Below are 23559 nucleotides of genomic sequence, written 5' to 3'. Positions count from 1 at the left end.
AGAGCACATCAAGACCGTTGAACTGATATTAATTAAATTTGTAATACTGAGGAAACCACGCACAATGAACTTTTAACAACTGTTAGCCATGTTTTTACTGTTTTGTAAATATTTTAATTAATCTTGTACAAATAAACAAATTACTTACTTACTTACTCACAGATGCAGTCAAGGCCATGTACATTCCATGTGAGTAGGGATATCCATTGTTTTTGGGCAAAGTAGTCTAGTAGCTACACAATCGGCTCCTGCCCGTGGTGTACATGCGAAAACAGAAATGATTTCCCGCAAATTTAACTTCGTGAATAGGGACCACAGTATCTCAATATAACACAAAATGGTTATTTGGCTGAGCGAAATTTAGTTAGCAAAGACAAATTAGAGTTCCACTGATGGAGTCAAGGCATGGTGCTACGGATAGTGCATGTTCATCAGAGTCTGTTTGCAGCCTTTGCCGAGCTGTCTGCTTTTTGATGTTAGGGGGGGTCATGAAAATCTTGGGTTTGCCACAGTTGTCTACGCACAGCCATGCTGAGTTTCACTTTGTGTAGGGTATCTCAGTTTGTTGAAGCTTTTTATTCATAGGAAGGTACACTTGGCATGCTGCCTGAACGATTGCTACATAGTCAGGGTAGAATGCCATGATGTTGCCCTGGTAATTGATGGTCTGTTTGTCTCTTGCCATCCGCAATACCATGTCACGGTCTCTGTAACTTAGTAGTTTTGCAACTATGGGTGAGGGGGAGTCCCAGGTTGCGATCTGACCTTTAGTGATCTGGTAGCTCCAGCGACAACTAGCAGGGAAGAGAGGTTTTCAGCTCCAAAAACCTCCTTCAGTAGTTTTTCAACAGAAGTCTCCATTCTTCCTCTATTCTCTGACTCCAGGATGCCTGTAATAAACACATTATACCATCATGAGTGATTTTTCAGATACTCTTTCTGAACTTGAATAATCGCAAAAAACATTTTCCATGTGGAGGTACTTGGTACTTATGGTGAACAACTCATCTTTGGTCATCAAGATTCGCTGTTCAGCTTCATTGAGGCATGTAGTGTGTTAAAGTTGGTCCATCTGGGGATTCTATGTTCCCGTCAAGGGAGTTCAGGCTTTGTTGCAGAGCAAAAAGCGTGACTTCCACCATTAACATTACTTTGGGAGACATATAGGACGCATCAACAGGGCACATCCAATTTTCCTTGTTTTGAAAGTCAGCCAGGGCTGACTTCTATCATTATTTCATACAGTTGTTGGTATGTTTATTTTCTTTAGATTAACTCCCCAGCGTACCTTTAGGGTCTTGATATTGCACTTGTATCTCTCAGGTAATTTAAACTGATATGAAAGGGATCAGTTGTCAACTATTTTACTTGTACTGTGTAGACCTTGCACAGCCACTCGGTGGTGAAGACCCTGTGAGATTCGGCCCTCAGCACTGTAATGAGGCTTGTGTTAACAGCTGGGTGCCTTGCCTAGCCTAGCACAGGCACATAGTAGAGACTGAGCAGAGGGAGAGTCTGATAGAGGATGAGGTATGGAAGTGCTGGACCCACTATCTCAGATATGTAGCAGGATGTCACATCCCCAGGGGGCTCAGTCGCCCTTTACAGCTTCAGTCTGTGAATGAATGAATGACCGACTTCTAAAGCGCAAACAACTGCCCAAAGGCATCAAGTGGTTCCACTGTCAGAAACTTTGGAGCATCAACCCTATATTAAAACAGTTAAAGGGTAAAAAGCCAGGTCTTTAACGACTTACGGAAGGAGAGGTATGACTCAAGGTAGGAGATCAATATAGGTAGAGTATTCCAAAGTTTAGAGGCCCCCACAGCAAAAGCTCTTCTTCTCCACCTTGCCCTCCTAAACCTGGGAATAACCAGCCAAATGTTATCGGCAGAACACAGCTGTCTAGTAGGGACATAATGCTGGAAGAGGTGTTTGATTCCCTCCGGACCAGGGTTAGTATCAATGGCCACCCAGGGGACAACAAACATGGTCAGCATGGGTAAGGACGACACTGCCACACAAATAAGGATTTATGACCGATTGGAACTGGAGGGTCACTAAGGGCATATGGAGAACACTACACCTCCACTGAGGGAGCAAAAGCAAATAGCTAGCACGCTGGAAAATAACAAAAGGGTGGAAGATGAACAACATTGGTGAACCTTGTCCCAAAAGTTTGAGGTTAAGCAGCAAGTGTAATGGGGACGAGGAGATTATATCAACGAACGCCCCAAAACACAAATAAATGCCTCCATTTTTCAGAGACAACCTGCAAAGAGTGCTAATGGGTCAAACAAAACAGGCTATACGAAGCAAGAAGGGGCAACAGCACCCCTAGCCAAAAACAAGTCCTCATTAGAAAAGGAAGACCAACGTTGGTGCTAGAAGATCAATACCAAGGCCAAAACTACGACCTCCCCCAAGAACTAAACCTCATATCATTGTAGGGTTAAACAAAAGTACAGGACTACTTTGCAAAAGGGGACATCATTTGCTGTCAAGAAACTTGGTCAATGACATCAACTCCTATAGTGGGCTTCCATGAACATCGGATAAATGCAACAAAAAACCCATCTTTGGACGTCCATCTGGGGGTTTTTGTATCTTCATAAGCCATGCGAGAAAACTCAAGCAAACAGAAACAGGAGTACACTCCCAAGACCAGCAAGCAATGAAAATTACTGGGTTAATGGAGGGCCACCTGCTGTTTAATCTGCTGCTCATAAACTGCTGCATCAACCCTGCACTGACTGCTTCCAGTATGGAATCTTTTACCAACACACTGGAAAACATATTACTAAAATATGAGCACTACAATGTAATCATCGCAGGAGATTTTAACTTGAGAGGTTTGGAAAGTCCACCGGAAAAACAAAACAAAGGGAACAAGGCAGGTCCATCTTCCTAATAATGTTAAACTCTACTCAACCCACTTCCTGATAAAACTACGATCACCCTTGTGGTACCCCAAACCATTGTTTTGGAACATATCCGCCATTGACTATATCTTAATCAATGAGTAAACGGCTGATAGGTTAGAAGAATACCAGGTCAATGATGGAGGGGAATGTGACCACAGTCCTCTATGCGCAAGATTCAACTTAGGAATGGAATCAGCAGGCCTCCAGAAAATGATGGGAGAAACCTCAAAGGATGAACATTTCAGAGCCATGAAAAGAATAAAATGGACAACCTCTCTCGAAGGGAAAATACAGGAGTGGGCACTAGCGTGGCACGTTCGAGGACCACGTGAGACCCACTCAGAGGTGATTGGTCACTGGGAAGAACTGACAGAAGACCTGTGACTGAAGCTGGGCAAAAATCACTGTAAAAAAACTCTTTGTCACAAGGTCCGTTTTTCAAATAACCCACAAACACCGAAGAGCTTGAGACAATGTAAAGGTGTGTTAATGAAGGCACTCAGTAGAAGGAAGAAAAGAGAAATGAGATGGAACAACAGCATTTTCCCAGTTAAAGGAAAAGAACTACACTAAATTATGGAGGTATATCAACCACCTGAGCTCTCAACTAGGGGTGGGCAGCCAGCTACGCTCCGTGCACGGAGTGTGCGTAGTGCCGCCTACTCCGCATTTTGCGGAGCTGGCGGAGCCAGGCGGCACTACGCACGCTCCGCAGACGGAGCGTAGCTGGCCGCCACCCGCCTCCCTCCCGCCCTCCCTAAATACTTTCAAATAAAGGAATGAAATAATTTAAAAAGCACTTACCTTGCCGCCGCTGCCCGCCGCGTCCCCGGGGCTCGTTATCTTCCGTCTTCCATCTTCTTTAGTAATGCGCATGCGCGGGCGGCCGCGCATGCGCGGCCGCCCGCGCATGCGCATTACTAAAGAAGACGGAAGATAGCGAGCCCCGGGGACGCGGCGGGCAGCGGCGGCAAGGTAAGTGCTTTTTAAATTATTTCATTCCTTTATTTGAAAGTATTTAGGGAGGGCGGGAGGGAGGTGGGTGGCGGGGCTGGCGGCCAGTGGTTTTGCGGAGTGGGGCTACGCGAAGTGCGGAGGTGGGCGTAGTTTCTCGCCCACTTCGCATAGCTCCGCGAAGCCCCACTCCGCCAACTCCGCCCAGGGCTACTCTCAACCTAGGAGCAAGAAAAAGAACATTACATGCAATGAGTGGGAAGTGCACGTAAGGGGATTATTTACTAAAGACACACCAGCTACTGAGCATGCCTCACTAACGAAAATCTGGGAAATAGGCACTCACAAAGCCACTCTCCCAAGCATACAGATCAAGAAGGACAAATTATTCTTGAGGGCGATGGATTTGCAGATGCAGAAATAACAATGGTGATTAGGCAAATGAGGAATGACAGGGCGCCAGGCCCCAGCGGCATTCCAGCCCTGACTTTTAAATCAGTCCAAACAATCTTTCCCTCCTAACCCCCTAATACAACTTTTCTTATTCAACGGCAATAAGTCCATATTCATGGAAAGGATCAATCCTCTTCCCTATTCACAAGAAAGGCATCCACTCCAACCCCACCACCTATAGGCTAGTGGCGCTGCTGGATGTAGAAGCCAAAGCTTTTGCCAAACTACTATTGAGAGATTTAGAGGACTGCGGTAATAACAACAAAATATAACCATTCTACCAGACCGGCTTCAGGAAAAACAGCGCAACAACGGACAACATAATGACCTTGGCCTACCTCTCAAAACAGGCTGTGAAAGGCAGGCACCTGCCATTGTTCTGCTGTTCTGCTGTTTTATTGACTCCTTCATTTTAGGAACACAAGGAAACCCAAAGAGGGGCCTTCGGACCATGGGTTTATTTAGTTATTATAGCAAACAAGGGTCCTAGGGAGTTACGATGTAACAAGAGATGCTAATATAGACCACAATCAGTACTATATTTTTCGGCGCCCAGCCGGGCATAGAGTAATTTATTAGGAATAACATAGAATTACATTGACCTAGAGAGGGTCAAAATATGAACAACAAGATAGGGTACAGTCCTGTACCTATCCCGCAAGGTTGGAAAACCAATAGAGTCAAGCAAGGTAGAAGGGAGGAAAGAGGTTTTTCAGGCAAGAAGAAAAGATTTTTAGAGCCAAAGGGTGGCTTGCGATTTCAATAGATAGTTTCGCAAAATACACCCAACAGTGTCAACAATTGATTTTACACATTAGGTCATATGTTACACTGTTTAAAGCGTCGACGTTTCGATCCCTAAGGGCTCTTAATAAAATGGGATCATCATCAGGACAATTTACAATCACTGCCTGTATTACAATGCGAATGCCTGTAAGGAAAAAAGGGGGGAAAAAATAGAAACATAAAGTAGGGCATCCGCCTGAATTGATAAGAATTTAAAACCATTCGACAGGGCCCAAGTGCTACTTATAAAGACCATTGCTGTGTTACTACTCACGGACAAATGACTGGTGTGAAGGTGAGTAGTGATATTCATATCGTTTCATGAAATTTAAAAGCAGGGTGAAAAAACGGCGCAGTGACATGGTGATAGATCTGTATCAGTGTAGACAGTCTTGGTGCGCAATTCTTAAAGCGTGTGAAGTGGTTCCGTGAGTCGGATTTGGGGAGCATAGTTGGGTTCAATTGACATGCGGTGGTAGTGAAAGTGGGTGAGGGATAAGGGTGGGCAAAAAGACTGTCTGTGGGCAGTCATCAAGCCATGGTCAGGAAAAATACCTTCACAAGTCCAAGATCAAGGTTGTGATGGCATGATTGTTCTTTGTTGGAGAAGATTTCTCTTTCCGGCTCTTGGAGCTGATTGCTGTATGGTAAAAGAACATTACCATGAGCGGGATTATGAGGGCAGTGATGCCGAGGTCGAAGGGGTAAAGGTTGAGGCTTACCTGGCTACACTTTGGGCAGCCGTGGGGTGGAAGTAGAACACAATGGTTTCTTCCCGTTTTAAGAGTAGGTTACCTCCTTTGTTTTGATCCGCAGACTCAATGCTAAATAACAAGGATTAAAGTCAAGACAAGCCCTTCTAATGGCGGTGGGGTCGAAGTCTGAGCTGCGTTTGGGAGTGGGCTTACCTGACTTCTCGATGGTGGGGCGGTGGGAGAAACTCAATGGTCTTCTCCCCCTTCAGTGGCAGCGCGAATCCGCTGTGCAGGGGTGTCTCGTGAGTTAGTCTTTTTAAAGCCGGAGATTGATAAAGAAAGGACTAGGTACCACTTCCTGGTACTTGGCGGCCATCTTGGAATGGCAAAGTCAGAATGGCCGAAGTGCAACATGGTTGTGTTTACAGTGGCCATTTTGGGAAGGGCGTGGGTGGTGACGAACAATTAGAGTGAGTAAATTGTGCAGTTTTGTGCTCATAACCGCGAGTAGTGAAGGCAGTCTGTGCTCCTCATTCATACACATTGAATTCGACAGCAAATTAAAACAACAATGTTGGATTTAGTCTTCACATTTCCATATTCTCAAAGTCTTTTCAAATTGTAATGATTCAGGAAAGTCACTTGTGTACATCAAGTTGAGCATTCAGAGTAGGGATGTCCAATCCTCTGTCCGATTCAATCCATTGCGAATAGAGTCTAGCAGTATGATACACTTCAGCTCTTCTTTATTCAGGAGACTGGACATGCTCCCCCCTCTCTGGGGAAGTTTCAGTGCCTTTAGTACAGTCCAACGGATGTCATCCTCATCATGGTTGGTCTCCAGGAAGTGTTCCACCAGTGGGGCATTTGGCGTACAGCATCTAATGCGTCTCCTATGCTGGCAGATCCGGGTCTTGATTTTTTGAGATGTTTGCCCAACATAATTTTTGTTGCACGGACATTGGATCAAATAGATAACATTGCTAGTGTTGCAATTTGTAAGTGTGTTGCATTTAAAGGTGACATTATGAAACACAAAACTTTTCCCTTCAATTGTTAAGTTACAAACTGTACAACCACCACATTTAACGTGTCCGACAATGGGGGACAGACCCCATGCTGACTCAAGAGTGGAAGAATGGGTAGGACTTGGTAGGGCTGCTCTAACCAGATGGTCCTTTAAATTCTTACTCTTTTTAAATGCAAACAAAGGGCGTTCGATATCTAGAATTCCAGCATTAATTACTGGCCAATGTCTTAGGATCATTTTTCCCAAGTTGTTGGAAATGGGGGAGAATGTTGTCACACAGGCTATCCTGTCGACATGCTAGTTGCTAAATATTTTGAAGCTGATGATGACTCTTCCTGTTGTCTGTGTCAGTCCACAAGTGCCAATTTAGGGTACCAGGTTTGGATTTTCTTACTTTGTCTCCAAAAATGACTATCGCACCTTTCCTTGCAATGGTTTGTTTTTGCACACCAAACTCGAGTCTTATTTGTGCTGGAGAGACTCGTGTTGGTAGACGAAAGATTATTCTGTACACTTTTGCGACCACAGCATCCAAGAGCATTGAATCCCTATCCCTCTGTGCCTCATAGGTTATTGTGGGTAGGAGTTGTGCTTGTATAACTTCAACTAGTGGGGCAAGTGAGGGGCCAATCAGTCTGGAATTGAGGTTTCTCATTGAGGCGGCTACGGCTATGCCTTTCCTTTTAAGTGTATCTCTTTGAGTTACAAAGTGCCCACCTTTGTCAATGATCACCCCAAAATATTTGTACTCTAGGTGAATGTGAGAGCTGTCACATTTGTGATGGGGTAACATGTCGGCTAAACTTTAATACATTGCCTTTAAGTCATTGTTTTAATCTCTGACGGGTAGCGGACATTTCTGAAATGAAGGGGTAGGAGGGCAAAACATCCTGTTTTCTCCTGCTTTGAGCTTTTTGCTCTGATCAAAACTGGTTCAGTGGGACATCGCGTCAAAGGTATGGAGCATTGTGGAGCCCTGCTCAGCCTTCCCCTGCCAGATGATTGCCGCTTCCAAAAAAGTTACCAAGTCTGAAGGAAAAACTCTGAGCCAGGGCAAGGCAATACATCTTTCTGTCTGGAGTACCACTCTCCAGCACTGCAAAATCCAGGTTTGTTCCACTGAGAGCAGTCAGTGACAAAATCAGCTGATCCCACACATATTGATGATGTTACATAAGACTTTGTGGGACATTACTCTGACCTTGTTAGACCTTGGTTAAGTTTTTTACTTAAAAATTGTTGGTGCTGCTTCAACATAGCACACATGTCTTTAGAGCCTGCTAGCTTCTTGTGATACAGCAACCACGGACTTGTTTTTATATAACCAAAGTGTTTTTTTTAGTTGATGTGAGTACCCTCTCCCAATTAGCAAATCCATTATTTTTTATAGAAATATTCACAATGTGGTGATTTCCTACACTGGAACATTGAACAGATTTTAAGTGGATCTGATGGGACCCACATGGCTATACTTTAACTTTTTAGTATTTTTGTGATACTAATTCGTTTCATAGTACAATAGGAAAGACTAAATCTCAATACCAAGCCTGTTCAAAGAATGAGTTGCAAGTGCATTTTTGAAGGATTCAGTTTAGTGGCAGAAATAGCATTGCTGTATCTGTTTCCATTACGGTTATGGGACATGTGGCATAATTCACATTATTATGCTTTGTAAACAAGATGGTAAATATTTCTAAGCTTCACTCAGCTGACATCAAAGAAGAATAGAATTTAGATGAGGTTTGTAGCACACACAAATAAGACTGACTTCTGTTCCTCAATCATTTGTAATGTACATGGTTTACTATAAGAATAGGTGCACGCACAGAAGAAGTAGACCTTGAAACTTTGAATAATTGAAAATGGCATCATTTTCTGAGCTGAAAGAGCTCCACGAACGATACTTGAATGCAGATATAATTATGGATACATACACTGCAAATGATTCTGCCTTCCTTGGTGATTCAGTTATTCAGATGTTACCTTCTTTCAACAAAATATTCACCTCAGGTATGTTTCCTATAACTCCTGTTTTCCAAGCTGAAGTGGTGGAGAAATATTACTGTAGTACAAATATATGCTCTATGTTATTGCATTGAATTCTGAAATATATCATGAGAGCTTCTTTGCTTTCGGTGCATTCATTGTTTCATGTGTTCTGGTTATTTAAAGACAAGAATGAATAATAAATGTATTTCACATTTTTGTTTCTAGTGAAAACAAAAGCAGGAGTAGACAGTTGACAGAATGAACAAATGTAAAATCTTGTGCTCTCTGCAAAAGCACATTGATGATGAAAAGTACATTGTACAGTTTATTAATATTTACAATCTATCCATACCATATAGTACATTGTGCATTGAAAAGCAAGTTGAATGTCAATAATACCACTTATTTTCACTGACATTGCACACATAATGTACATTTCAAAACTAGAAACCTGGAATAAAACAAAGGGGGCTGTTTCTGCAACTCAGTATATAGAATGCACAAGTGAATGAGATGGGATGAATTGTATTACAGATCTGGTCCCTATAAAATCCTGTGCGTTAAAAGCATGCTGCTTCATGAATGGAATATACAGATATATTTCCCTAGTTCTTTTTATGAATCTTTTAAATCTCACTGTTTTCATGATAATACAATTACTCCTGAGTGCAGCTGCAGATATTCTACCATATGTTATGTAAACTATAATCAACATCACATTAGACACAAACATAGCCCCCAGACCTTTTAGCTTGCTCCACTCATGAAAGGTGCATGGGTTACATTCAGAAGTTTATCTATGCACCACATTTCGGTTGATGGCCGTGGAATTTCTATTGTGGCATATTTAAATTTTACATATTTTTAATTTCTGTTATATTGGGATAGTGTGGCACTGTTCACAAATGTAAATATACTACAAGTAAAATGCACTCCTACAATTTTAGGTATTTTACTACTTTGGGTATTAACAAAATAGGAGTGTAAAGTTGCTCAAAAATGTATATTAACTTTTCTACACCCCCTGAAACAGATGGAACGCTACTGCTGCTGGCCCGATGTACAACAGCCATTTCCTGTTTCCCATTGTCAGGTAAAAAACCTGGTGGTGGTGACAAACATTGACCTCACACCCAGTAAAAACACTCCCTGGATACAGGTTTAAATATGTTTTTGATGTATTATACTCCACAACCACCAGTGTGTGAAGCTCTGCAGATTGTTACATGCATGGGCATGTGTGGGCACTTAACAATAGACAAAGCTCTCCGAAAAAGTTGCAGGCACCATAATGACAGCATTCACACACAAAAAATAAGAGAGGAGTTCTTGCAGTTTTCTAACCACTGGCAATCACTCAGGGTAGTATTCTGACCCATTGTTCTTTTACCCACCTCAGATCAGTCCAGTCCCAGCCAAAGGCCTGGTGAAGCGTGGCATTGGCCGTATGAGGAGGTTGGCTGCAGGGCCTGGCCATATGCCCGGCCCCACGGCCAACCTAATGCTGCTCAAAACAGGAGGCGGCTTTGCACTGTGATGGATTAATGTTTTGTAAGAAATTCACTGACAAAAACAAAGGTTACAGGAATGTTATAATTAGGAAATAATATTAAAAAAACATAAAAATACACTAAAATCCAAAGGCTACAGGGATGTCATAATTAGGTTCAGAGTTTATATAACGTTTTTATATATCTATAACTCGCACCTTCGACATGCACTGCTAATTACTCCACATATTAAATGACATCTTCTGTGACATCATTGTCAATAACCCTAAGTTATAGTTACTTGAGATAACTATAACTATAATTGCTGAATTTCTAGGGTTTTGTGTGTGTAAAATCTAAACTTTACTAAAAAGTCTCTGTAACTTTTGACAGGAAGCTAGATATTGGTCCCCAGATTGGGCTTTTTTTATGTGATGTAAACCCATTAAGTATATTTTGAGGTATTTGGGTCAAAAATAATTGTATATTTTGTTAGTTGGCCTCATGACTGAGAGTCCTGCAGAGGTCCTGTGAAAGCATGTGATCGAAACTGGAGAGCGAGAGGCACCAGCGAGTCTTGTGAGCGATCTCTGTTGGAATGTTAAAAATGAAATGCTTGTTATTACTGTTTTTGTGAAAAATTAGAGTTGTTGTGGAAATGTGGAAAAAAAGCTACTTAACGAGGCAGCAGGAAAGAGATGGTGTCCCCCTAGATTTGCAGAAGAGGTGTCTAAGGGATCACTACTTTGAAAATAATTAATGTATATTGCTTTCAACTTTGTTTTAGGTTCTTGTGAAACTCTCTATGGATTGTGTATAGTAAAAAGGATTAGATGAGTTCTCAATGCACCCTATTAGTAGGGATGCGTATTGTGGTCCTTGTTTTTGAGAGGACGTATCAACATATAAGTACTGTGATAATTAGATTGTTAATACAAAAAAGAAAGTTACTATTCTCACTAGACTCCTGCGGGAATGTGAAAAGGAGTAGGTGATGTATGAATACTCTCTGGTATGCATACTTGTTACTGTAGTAAGGAGTCTTACTTGAGATGGTGTTTATCAGAATCTACTATTTACACCCTTCTGCTTGGTAAGAGTATTGAGTAGAGTGCATTCTCTTCATACACCCTACTATGCACACCTATTGTCAGAGAGAGGGATGTTAGCACAGATGACACTCCCTCTCCACTTACTACTGCACACTCCCATCATCTGATTGAAAGGATTGAGAAGTGAGGCTACTCTCTCTCAACACGCCCTACAATTCACACCCGTCATCTGAGAGTGAGGTCTAACAGGAGAGGCAAGTATTTCCCCACACCTATCATCTGAGAGAGCAAGAGATCTGAAAGGACATTTGTGTTATTCTCAATGCACTACTACCCACACAAGTCATGTGAGACAGATGTCTGAAAGGAATATGAATATGAATATGATGTAAAAAGCGCAAACTCATGCTCAAGAGCGTATTGGCACTAAAGAGGGTCGGAATAAATGCAGCGCTGTAAGAAAATGATTTGGAGCTGATGGTCCTATACCTGCTAGTCCTGAAGATGAGCAAGGAGGGAGTAGATTTCAGTGTCACTCGTAGATTATTCAAGAGCACCGCTGTGGTCCTGAAAAGCTCTTCCCATCCCAAGTGGTCCTCCTAAATGGTCAAGTCCATGGCAGAACAGGAATGAAGAGTCCCCCCTTGCATATATCATTTAAGTTTCTCCTTGAAATGGATGGGCCCCAGTCCGTGCAGTGATTTATAGGCCAGTCAAAGGGCCTTGACACTGCAACGTTGTCTGACCGGTAACCAGTGGAGGTTCTTGAAGGCTCCTCTCGCAGGTTCATATTTTTGAAATTTGAAGAGGAAGCGTGCAGCTGCATTCTGCTGCATTTGCAGCCTCTTCGCAAAGGCCTGAAGTAAGGTTAAGATAGGGGATGTTGCAGTAGTCGATCCTTGCTAGTACCAGTACAATGATCCTGATTTTCAAAAGCTCAGGAAGTAGGAATTTTTCAATCTTTTTTACAAGCCTTAGAGAGCAATATGAGGCAAATGTGAGTTTGTTCATTTGGTCTTTGAGCTTCAACTGGTAATAGAACAGAAAGCCAAGGTTTTTTGCTATCTTTATGGGTTCCGGGAGTTGGGCCAGCTCAGGCGGCCACCATGCCGGCTTCTATAATGAAGGGTTATTGCCAACGATGACCTCTGTCTTTGTGGCATTCAGTTCAAGGCAACCGTTGTACATCCACTTGATTATATTGCACATGCAGGTCCTCAATGCAGAGCCAGAATTGATTTCAGATTGCGCTAGTGATACCACAATGTATGTATCACAATTTGGGTATCATCAGCAAATGAAGTCAGGAGAAGACAGCATTTTTGATACGTGTGGCCAGTGGTATGATAAAGACTGAACAATGTTGGGCTCAAAGTCGAGTCCAGGGAGACTCCTCAGGGCAAGGATAAAGGTCTGGATGTGAAGTTACCCAATGACACATTTTGTTGTCTATTGGCCGGGAAGGATTGGAGGAGATCTAGTGCTGTGTCCTTGATCCCCAGACTCTGCATGCGGTCAACCAGAATCTTATGGTTGACTGTATCAAATGCCGCAGGGAGATCCAGCAGGAGAAAATGAATCAAACAAACCCTCTGCCCCAAACACTTTTTTTTTAAAGTGCTCAAAGTCAAAAATGTACTAACCCTGTCCTAAAATACTGGTCTTTCCAATTATAATGCAGAGTACATTGTATGATGCAAAATATCACATTTATTTATTTTGTTTTATCAAAATTATAACAAAGCGTAATTGAAATAAATATCAGAAACAATTAGGCGCATCTTGAATTGCACACAAACATTCGTTCAAACCAAACGAACATGGCATATATCATCTCATACTTCCCAACAAACATCACAATTAATTAAATATCAATATACATTCTTGAGTTGTATCAAAAATATTCCCACAATTTGGAAGGAGACACATCTTATTTTATTAATAAAAGGCAAGTTGGTTCCATAGCAATATTTACCAAGAAATCACTTTCTCAGACAGTAATACAGTTCTAGTCCAGTATCTTCTCAGGAGATGAGGTAAAAAAAAACAAGACCACGTGCATCTCCAGCGCCAACGTGCATTTTGGTGTCTCATGCAAGAGTGGGTCATGCCTTCTTCAGGGCCAGCTGGTCAGGTGCGAAACCCAAGATAAGATGTGCCTAAGTTGCAACAGACATAAAGTAAACATACAATGAATATTACACTATAATGGGTTGGCGTATAATGACAGAATAATCCCTATTGATACTCATAAAGAATGGGAAGGCACAGGTTAGGACATTTAAATAAAAGGATGTATTCAATTGAAAGAGGGCTTGCGCACTTTTACAGACAAACAAAACAAAAAACAGACATGAGTTTCCTATCCTGATATCAACTAATATATAGTGCTCTTCAAAACATCAATGTGAAATGTATACGTTCCATGTAAGGAAGAAACACTAAAGGCATTGAGCCTGTGAAAATACATATTCCACATGATTGTGAAGTCTGTGACCAGCAGAGGAAAAGTGATAGGATGGCTAGCAGATTGCTGGAAGACGCCCCATGGGGCGAAGCAGTACCTGGGGTCAGATAACCAGGAAGAGCCAAGATTATGAGGAGCAGCAAGGCAATATAAAGTAGGCTTAATAACAGGGTCTGCAAATTTAAATGAGATATTTGATCGGAGCCACAGACCAGGATATCAAGATAAAGCTCTTGGTCATTGGGTAAGTAGGAGAATTAAATGGGCCACTGCTTACCCCAGTAGATAGATGGACAGCTAGGTATTAACTTTTGAAAAAATTGCCAAGATTCAGGAAGTGATATGCCATGAGGTCCGAATAATAGCCATGAATACTTTTCTGATATATAGTAGGCCTCCCGAGTACAGAATAGGTTTTCAAATACAGACAACCTGCTAATTCTAAAGAACACAGAAATGAACAGGAAACAGTAATGTTGTGGTAAAACGGTGGTTTAATGAGAAGTACAGAGAGCCGTCCCTGAAATGGCCAAGGCACAGCTGGTAACTGTCAGTATTGGAACATTGGAAACATGAATACACCAACACTCTAGATGACATATGTGGGTTCTGACAGTCATCTGACTATATGACATCACCACACTTCCCCCCTTTGGACAAAACAACTAATGAAATATAAAAACATAAAAGAGAGAAAAGAGTATATACAACTATAAAGCAAGTAATAGTAATTTAATCCAGTCATATAGATTAAACAGAATCACATAAAACTTGTGGTCTAATATTTATTCTAAAGTAAAAAATAAGAATTGAACATAGTAATGTAGATTAAACATAGACAGGTAGATTTCGTAAGAATTGAACATAGTAATGTAGATTAAACATAGTCACGTAGATTTTGTCGTCTAATACTTATTCTAGTGCTTTTCCTAACACAATCTCCCTCTGAAAAATTTTATTTGAACTTGTCAATATTAGATGAAACAGAAGGATCCTTAGCAACACGAGAAGAGCTCCACCAGTTTCCATTTGATAACTTTACAGCATTCTTTCATATGACTACAATTTGTTGTGACTCAAGAAATTTAGAGAAACCTTTTCTCACGGAAGCCAACCTCCTTAAGAATGGTGTCTTTGTCAATCTCAATAATCCAATTTTTTTCTGCAACCAATAAATGTTCTTGACTAATTAGTGCCACAAATCAATCTTCTACCTCAGTCTCACTGTCTTGTTCACCAGTATCGGATAAGGGAAGTCTTGACATACAGTTTGCCCTACAATGTTTCCCACCGGGAATGTATTCCATGGTAAAACCATATTCCAAAAGTTTTGTGGACAACTGTGCTATACGTGCTGTAGTACGTTTTGTATTTTTTCCAGAGAGTATATCTACAAGTGGTCGATGGTCAGTTTTGAGAATAAATGAGCTTCCCCTTAAGTATGGTTCAAAATTGTCAACGCTTCATACGCAGGCCAAAAGTTATTTATCAATATTGGAATACCTCCATTCAACAGGACGTAAAGTCCTGGATGCAAAACCAACTGGGTATTCTCTACCATTTGTCTGTTGTGATAAAACAGCTCCTAACTCATACTCAGAAGCATTAACAGTTAACACAATTTGGTTCCCTTCTACAAATGCTTGCAAGGCAGGAGCTTGAATTATATGCTCTTGAATGTTTTGAAATCCTTTCTGACATTCATCAGACCATACATAATCTGCACCATTTTTCAGTAGAGTTCGAAAATATTCTGTGGTTTTTGCAAAGTATTTCATGAATTTTGAGTATAGCTCACAAAGACCTAGAAATGACATGAGTTGTTTCTTATTCTGAGGTGGAGATGCCTCTACTATGGTTTCAATAAGGCCTGGTCTAGGTTTATACCTTGCTCATAAAGAATATGACCTGAATATTCAATTTCCCTTGCCTTAAAAATGCATTTACTTTTTTGCAAAGTGACACCTCTATTTGCTAATACATTAAATACTTGATCAATGACTGCATAATGCTCTGTTTCAGTCTGTGTGAAAATGAGAATCTCATCCTGAAAAACAACTACATGAGGATTATGTTGAAACATTTATGTAATTAACCTTTGAAATACAGCCGCAGCTGATGCAACGCCAAAGGGAAGTCTACAAAACTGAAAGACACCATCTGGAGTGACACAAGCTGTGAGATGTCGGGACTGAGGATGTAGTTCAACTTGATGATAGGCAGCCTTAAGAGCAAGTTTTATAAACCAAGACGAAGAACCAACTTTGGCAATTGGATCTTCGATACGTGGCAGAGGAAAACCATCAATCCAGATGGCTTCGTTAAGACTCCTCAAATCAACACACATCCTCAGGTCCCCAGATCTCTTTTTAGCCAAAACGATGGGTGAAAGCCATAAAGTGGATTCAACTTTTTCAATTATACCTTGTTCGCATAAACTTTGTAAATGTTTAGAGAGATCATTTCTAATAATCAAAGGAACATTGTGAAGTTTATGCTTAACTGGTGTGGTACCCTCCTTGATTTTGATAAAATGTTGAAAATCAGAAATTTAGCTCAGGCGGTCTTTCTCAAAGAGTGTCTTGCAGGTTGTTTGACATTGTATTGATATTTTCAAAGCAACAAGAATCTTTTGAATTGGATTGTCTATCAATAAAACAGGATTAGCTAGACCTGGTTTGATAGTGAGGCCAAATTCTGATTGATGAATAAGGCCAAAAACATGGATACCTTGTTTCGCTACATAGATCTTGCAATTAATAATCGCATCAAAAACACTAATTGTAGCATACAAATAGCCCAGTAATTCGATTCTACTACCTTCAAAGGATACAGTAAGTATATCGGGAGGTAGTAATGTTTTGTTAGACCAGAACTTTGCATGTTTGTCTTGGGATGCAATAGTAATGCGGGCACCTGTGTCAAAAAGTAATCAAATCGTATTATTATCAATGAAGACTTCAACTTCTGGAACCGGAATTTGTTGTGTAGTACTGTTATCTGTACAATTTTTAACCACAGCAACGTATTCATGATTAGTAACATCATCACTAAATTGATCATCACAATCATTAAGAACACATCTGATATTTCTCTTTCTACCTCCCTTGCAAACATTAGCAATATGGCCTATTTTTTTGCATTTACTACACTGTTGATTAATTGCAGGACAATTCTTGAAAGAGGACACATCTGTGGAGAATCCACATCTGTAGCAACTTATTTTACAATTCAATTGTCTGTTTGGAGTGAATGTTCTTCCATTGTAAATACTTTTCAACTGTTGAAAGTAGAAATTGAAGAGTACATTGAAGGTAAAGATTGAATGGATGGTTGGCTCAGGAAATAGGAGCAGAAATATCGATCTAGACGCTGAGTAGACTTGTATTCTATCAGGCTTTAATCCCATCCTTGTCGCCATTAAAATGAAGCAGGAAACCATAATGTTGTAGTAAAAAGGTGGTTTAATGTACAGACATCCGTCCCTGAAGTGGCCAAGGTAGAGCTGGTAACTGTCAGTATTGGAATATTGGAAACATGAAAACACAAACACAAATACAGGCCCGTAAGTGGCCTGACCAAAACAATAAATAGAGTATTCAGAAGGCAAAGAGAGCTATGAACGAAGCCAGATTTATATATCGCGCACTTAGCCCCAGGGGCATCAAGGCGCCGAGCCAAATAAAACGATGAGGTCAAAGAGCATGATTACAGATAGGCCTTGGGGAAACACCACGTCTTTAGAGCTTTCTTAAAAAGAGCCATGGTGGGTTGGGATTTTATCTCAGAGGGGAGGTCATTCCATAGTTTAGGGGCTACAGATGAAAAGGCTCTTCCACCCCATCTGACTTTGTTTGTCCGAGTGACGGTAAGAAGGTTCTTATTGGCAGAGCGAAGATTTCTGCTAGGGGTGTAGGGACTCAGAAGGGAGCTTATGGCCTCAGAGCTTCTGCCGGATAGGGCACTGAAAACTAGGCATAGGATTTTATAATAGACTTTGGACTGAATCGGGGGCTAGTGAAGACTCTTCCTAGCAAGATAAACAGAAGCGGTGCTAGGGACATCCAGAACAAATCTGGCAGCCGCGTTATGGATGGTCTGGAGGTGTTGGATGAGGTCTTTATTGATGCCAGCGTAAAGGGCGTTACAATAATCCAGCCGTGATGTAACCAAGGCCACCACGGTCTGTTTGCGGGCTTGAGGGGAGAGATAATGGGCAATTTTTCTTAGAACCTTAATAACTCCCCAACGGGTAGAAACAGTTCTATTGACCTGTAATGACATGTCCAGAGAGGTATCGAAGATCACGCCAAGATTCCGGGCGGAATTTGACAGTACAGGACAGGCTCCGAGAGAAGGAGGCCACCATTCACTGGACCAACTGTTTTGATCTTTACCGAAGATCAAGACCTCGGCTTCCTCTCCGTTCAGCTTCAGGGCGTTTAAAATCATCCAATGGGAGAAAGCCTGCATGCAGTTCCTGGAGCTGAGCGCGGGGGTACTCACCGGGTGGGAGAGGGACACCATGATCTGGGTGTCATCGGCGTATGACACCACCTTCATCCCCTGAGCTCTTACTAGTCTAGCAAGTGGGGCCACATAAATGTTAAAGAGGGTCGGACTCAAGGCCGACCCCTGTGGAACCCCACATTGCACAGGCTTGGCAGAAAGAGGAACTCTCTTAGCTTGACCCTCTGTTCTCTCTGATCAAGAAAAGAGGACAGCAGGCTCAGTGCTGGGCCCTCCACCCCTATCTCCCTCAGACGAGCTGTTAAAGTCAAGGTAGATAGGGTATCAAAAGTGGCGGTCAGGTCTAAGAGGACCAAAAAGGGGGTTTTGCCTCGGTCAACCCTTGATCGTATATTGTCTGTAACTACTGTGAGCACCGACTCAGTGCTGTGAAATTTTCGGAAGCCATGTTGAGACTGGTCCAGGAACCCAGAGGCATCAAGGAAAGCAGTAAGATGCTGATTGAGGTGTGATTCCAACATTTTGGCTGGAGCAGGCAGTAAGGAGATCGGCCGGAAATGTTTAAGGGTGTCCAGATCCAGAGTGGGCTTTTTGAGCAATGGCTTAACTATGGCCTGTTTCCAAGATGCAGGGAAAAGGCCCTGAGCCATAGCCTGGTTCATTACCTCAAGAAGAGGGGGCAACATGATTTCCCTGCAGTCTTTTAGAACCTTCAGAGGGCAGGGGTTCATGGATGAACCAGATTTTGTCCTATTTAACACTGAGTCTAGTTGGTCGAGGGTAAGGAGCGGGAAGTTGGTCAAAGTCTTAGAAGGATCTTTGGCCCAAGATTCTAAGACAGGTTGAGGCAGGAGAGGACAGGAACACATAAGGTCTCTCTGTGTTTCCAGAGTGAGAGAGATATTGGCGATCTTAGCATGAAAGAAATGAGCAATCTTGTTGCATAGCTCTTGGGAACCTATGATGGGATTGGGCGTTTGTAGAGAACACAAGGAATCTACAATCTTAAATAATTCCCTAGGGGATGTAAGGGACGATGTGAGCCTGGAGAAGTAGTCCTGCTTTTCTTTGATGACCTTAGTCTTATATTCTCCAAGTAACAGCTTGTGTTTATCTCTATCTGTGGGGTTCCAAGTTACAAAGCATCATAGTAAATAGCGGATGAGGTTGGTAAAGGGCGCGCTCCTTGTAGCAAGAGAATAAACAATATTGGCCTGAAAACATGGTCCAACCAGGGTCTGGTTACGTTCAGGGTTCAATACCATGTACTAAAATGCTCATTATAGGTAAAGAATAGCGGGGAACGCTAAAAGTAACATGCTCTGCTCTAGGTGGACTGGAGCGAGTACCGTTGATAGAAAAGCTGCAAGATTAAAATAATGCTCAATCAGCTTAAAATCATAACTGTGATAATTTGGCCTGGCATATGCTGCCCACTAGTTATGGTGGGTACCTTGTACCAATCCAAACAGACCCTTAGAGGTGATAGGTTAAAGACAACCTTTATTGAAAACTATCCTACTGATAGCTATGGAGAGCAGCCTTCAGGCTAAGTCTTGAAGGAATGTACGCTGCTTGTTTTACCAGTCTATAATCTTGTGAATGACAAAATGAAAGGAGAACCACACCAGGTATATATATAAAATAAGTATATATTCTAAACACACCCTACTAGTCTCTTTATGAGGCTAGAGGTCAAAGCACATAAGTTACACTAAATAGCACACAGTAAATTAGCACAATATACGTTATGCCCTAGGGGCTTACCAAACCATATATCAATAAAGTGGTATAAGAACCACGACTTGACTAGACACAAGTCCTAGAGCCAAAAGGAACCACCCAAGTTAGTGACACAGGAGAACCACGGGGGACGCGTCCAGTGTGAGAACACAGCCGCAAATCGCTGTTAACTTCAATGGGGAAAATCGCGGTTGGAAAATTAAAGATAAAAGACACTTGGAAGAGGACTTTGAGCAAACCCCTTCAGACTTAAGGGGTTCTAGGGCCAACACCCACTGGAGCACCCGGGATTTCCAGTTACCTCACCCAGGGAAGCCGGGTGTATAGGTATCTTATGGTGTCGGGAATCATAGTTGATTTCAATGGTGATCTGCTGCAAAGTGCTGATGCCAGGAGAGTGTTGCGAGTGATGCAAGCCTGGATCAAAGATGGGAAGAACCTGAAAGCAGAGGAGACAGAGTATGGGTTACTAGGCAGTGACCAGGTGGCACGATAGACGGATGCCCTCCAAAGTTGGGTGTTTCAGGTGAAAGAGGTAAAGCTTGACTCTAGATCCATGAGGACCAGGAGGCATCGATGACAACCAGGATCTGGAATCAAGCTACCCCACAAAGGAGTTCCAGTGCTGCTGTGTTGGTGCCCCGATTTGACTCAACAGGCCTTGGCAACAGCAACCCATACAGAAAGGAGAAAGATGCTTCGGTGCAGAACAGCAAGGTCCGAGGGACTCACCATACAGTGGGGAGTCAGGGCACATCTGGAGCAACCAGGGAAGCCCAGGAAAAATCTGAGTGGCCTTCACAGGGACCCAACAGTTGACGGACCAGGGATCACAAAGGGGCCTCAAGCAGAAGCACACAGGGCTGGCTCACAGAACAGCATACTTCAGTGCAAAAGGGACTCGAGGCTTGGGCTATAAGTAACCCAAAGCACAGCCAAAAAGAACATCGAGAAGGTGATGCACTTGCACATGTTCATGGTGTCCAGGAGTTCTAGTTCCAGGTCACTCACGAGGGCTGCAGATCTCAACTTTGCTGGGGACTGGGGTTGGCCTCTGAGAAGTCTGGAAATCTACCTCCTTGGATGCAAATACTACAGAGTCCAGCTGGAGCTTCAGAGACGCAGACCGGCAAATTCTTTGTTGGTGTCTGCCAAGCAGGAGAGTAACTCCTTTACTCCAAGGAAGATTCTTCAGTCATCTAGTCATGTAGATCGTCAAGGTTTTGGGATTTATGTAGCAGAGTTGTGTCCAGGTTTAATCCAAAGTCTAGTAGTCAGGGGTTCCTTTCTTATACCCAATGAACAGGTTGGACTAACTTTGGGGACCCACATATGTCACGGTTTGGAAAGAGGGGTCGCTACACCCATTTCCTCTCTCCAGTTTCTCACTAGAGCGGTGGCTGGTAGCCCATGCAACAGCTTTGAACTGGACTATGCAGAGAGACACCAAATGTGCCCCTAGTGCAGACTTCAAAGAACTCTTGGAGTACACCCATCCAGCCCCAATCCACTAAGGCCTATCTGGGAGGTGGTTACACCTCGCTGTGACAGGAAACCTATTGTCCATGTCTCCCCTGTCAGAGTTTTAGTCCTCAGCAGGGGGCCAGACTCTTGTCCATTGTGTGATGCCAGGGCTCTTTAAAACTGTTACTGGGAATACCAGTGTGTACATGTCTGTCCCTCTAGAAGGGTGAAATTCTACACCTGCTGCCAGAACTGGTGGGGAGTAGTATTCCAAAGTGTTTGACACCAAACACAACATGTTTCCGTGCAGTGATTTAAGGTAGATATATGTAACCTTTATCTTAGTAAGGGGTGCATGCACCACGTTACCCAGGCTGCAATAGCAGTCCTGCGGTGTCATTTTGGAAGGTTTCCCAGGGGTGGCATAATACATGATGAAGCCCCTGGTAAGCCTCGTGGTTACCCATGTCCAGGACAGAAAAGGAGCTCAAGAGTACAAATGGAAACTCTCTACAATGGAAGACTTACATAATATGAATGTAACAACAAGAAGAATGCAAAACGTCTGATGCCCGGGTCATTCAGAGTGATGCCAATGACTGATACGAGGGGCTGAGAAAGCCGGTCAGCACCCATCCAATTTAAATAGGGAGGGCACACAATTGGTCGGCAATCATAGAAAGACCAAGTGGCAGTGACTCTCCTTCTAAAATATCTGCGCTAGAAAGGGAATATGAATAGGACAGAGGGACAAGGGCCTGGGTGCCATGAAGGAATGGGGAGTATAAGATACCGATGGCCAGGAACAAACAAGAGCCCGCATTATGAGTGAGCAATGGATCAGAAATATGTAGAGGAAAAATGGAAAGACTGATCGTAAGGAAGTATAGCAGGGTATATGACTTACCAAGTGGGGAACTTAAATCTAAAAGGAGAGGATATTGTGAAAAAACTGAGAGATATCGTAATCACCCTTATACAAGCATAAAAAAGGGGGTAAAGAAGGGGAGAGGCAAGGGTTGAGTAGACAATGAAAAATGGTAATAAATGTGAGGTGGAGCACACGCGATGTCAGAAAAAGAGATAGAAAGAGTGCTTAAAATATAAAGTAAGCAAAAACTGCTTCAAAGGCGCCATTGTCCAGATGAATAAAACTAACAGAAGGTGAAAGAGAGTTCAAGGAACATATTACAAAACGGCATTCTCCCATGACAACGTTTCATTCCGTCCATAATCTTTGGAGTTAAGGGTAAATATCCAAAATGCTTCCCTTTGTCTCAGAATTACTGAAACATCTCTGCTAGCCGGGGACCTGAAGGGCATATCATCAAGACACATATTGCCGATTTTTGGCACATAGCGCCAAAAAAGTGGAGATTCTACCATAGCACAATTATCAAGGCCGCGCTAACATGCATTAGCGCATGTTCGCTGCCACTTTACCGAACGCCTCACCTCGCATCACTAATTAGATGCAAAGTAGGCGTTCCTCACATAGAATCCATGTCAAACATCACTGACACAGCATCGCAATATTAACAAGGATTCCCCAGAGCTGCGAAGCGACGAAAATAGTTGCGCTAATGCCCCTTAATGCTGGATTCTAACGTCTGGTATTTTATTGACTACACTATGTGTAATATTGGAGGTGTATTATAGGGGTGAGGCCACAGGGCCCTAGCAGCAAGCTCATCTCCAATGCTGCTGGATTATTGCTAGTTTTCCAGCTATGTTGCCCCATATTGCCGGCTGGAAATATTATCACCAAAGCGCTAAACGTTGTTGATACAGTGCTAGCCTGGAAATATTTTCCTGCGATAGCCAGCTTTAGTACAAAACGCGCTAAGCGTGTTCAGCGATGATTATCGCTGAGGCTTGCTAATATGCCCCTAACTTTCTCTCGGATTGAACATCTGAGAACGCTCTCAGTGTGGTCTGCTTTCATCTAATGACTGACCAGAAGGGCACTATGTTTTAGTAGGCTAATGTTAGATTTGTGCTCGCCAATTCTTTTTCTGCATTCTCTCCCTGTTTCTAGGCCA

General features: G+C 42.5%; 1 protein-coding gene across 2 annotated transcripts in view; it reads left to right on the top strand.

Annotated features, from left to right (window-relative positions):
• Positions 1-8667: 8667 nt before the first annotated feature.
• Positions 8668-23559, top strand: part of LOC147718243 (nicotinamide N-methyltransferase-like) — a 250108-nt gene continuing 235216 nt past the window's right edge. For both annotated transcript variants that reach the window (XM_086918245.1, XM_086918244.1), the window contains exon 1: positions 8668-8852. In XM_086918245.1, the coding sequence (XP_086774371.1) occupies positions 8705-8852 (148 nt within the window). In that variant the 5' untranslated portion in view covers positions 8668-8704. The remainder of the gene's footprint in view (positions 8853-23559) is intronic.

This window comes from Lissotriton vulgaris, chromosome 4_1 (assembly GCF_964263255.1).
Source record: "Lissotriton vulgaris chromosome 4_1, aLisVul1.2, whole genome shotgun sequence".
Taxonomy (NCBI): domain Eukaryota; kingdom Metazoa; phylum Chordata; class Amphibia; order Caudata; family Salamandridae; genus Lissotriton; species Lissotriton vulgaris.
The sequence above is the reverse complement of the archived record's forward strand: the minus strand, read 5'-3'. Positions and strand labels throughout refer to the sequence as shown.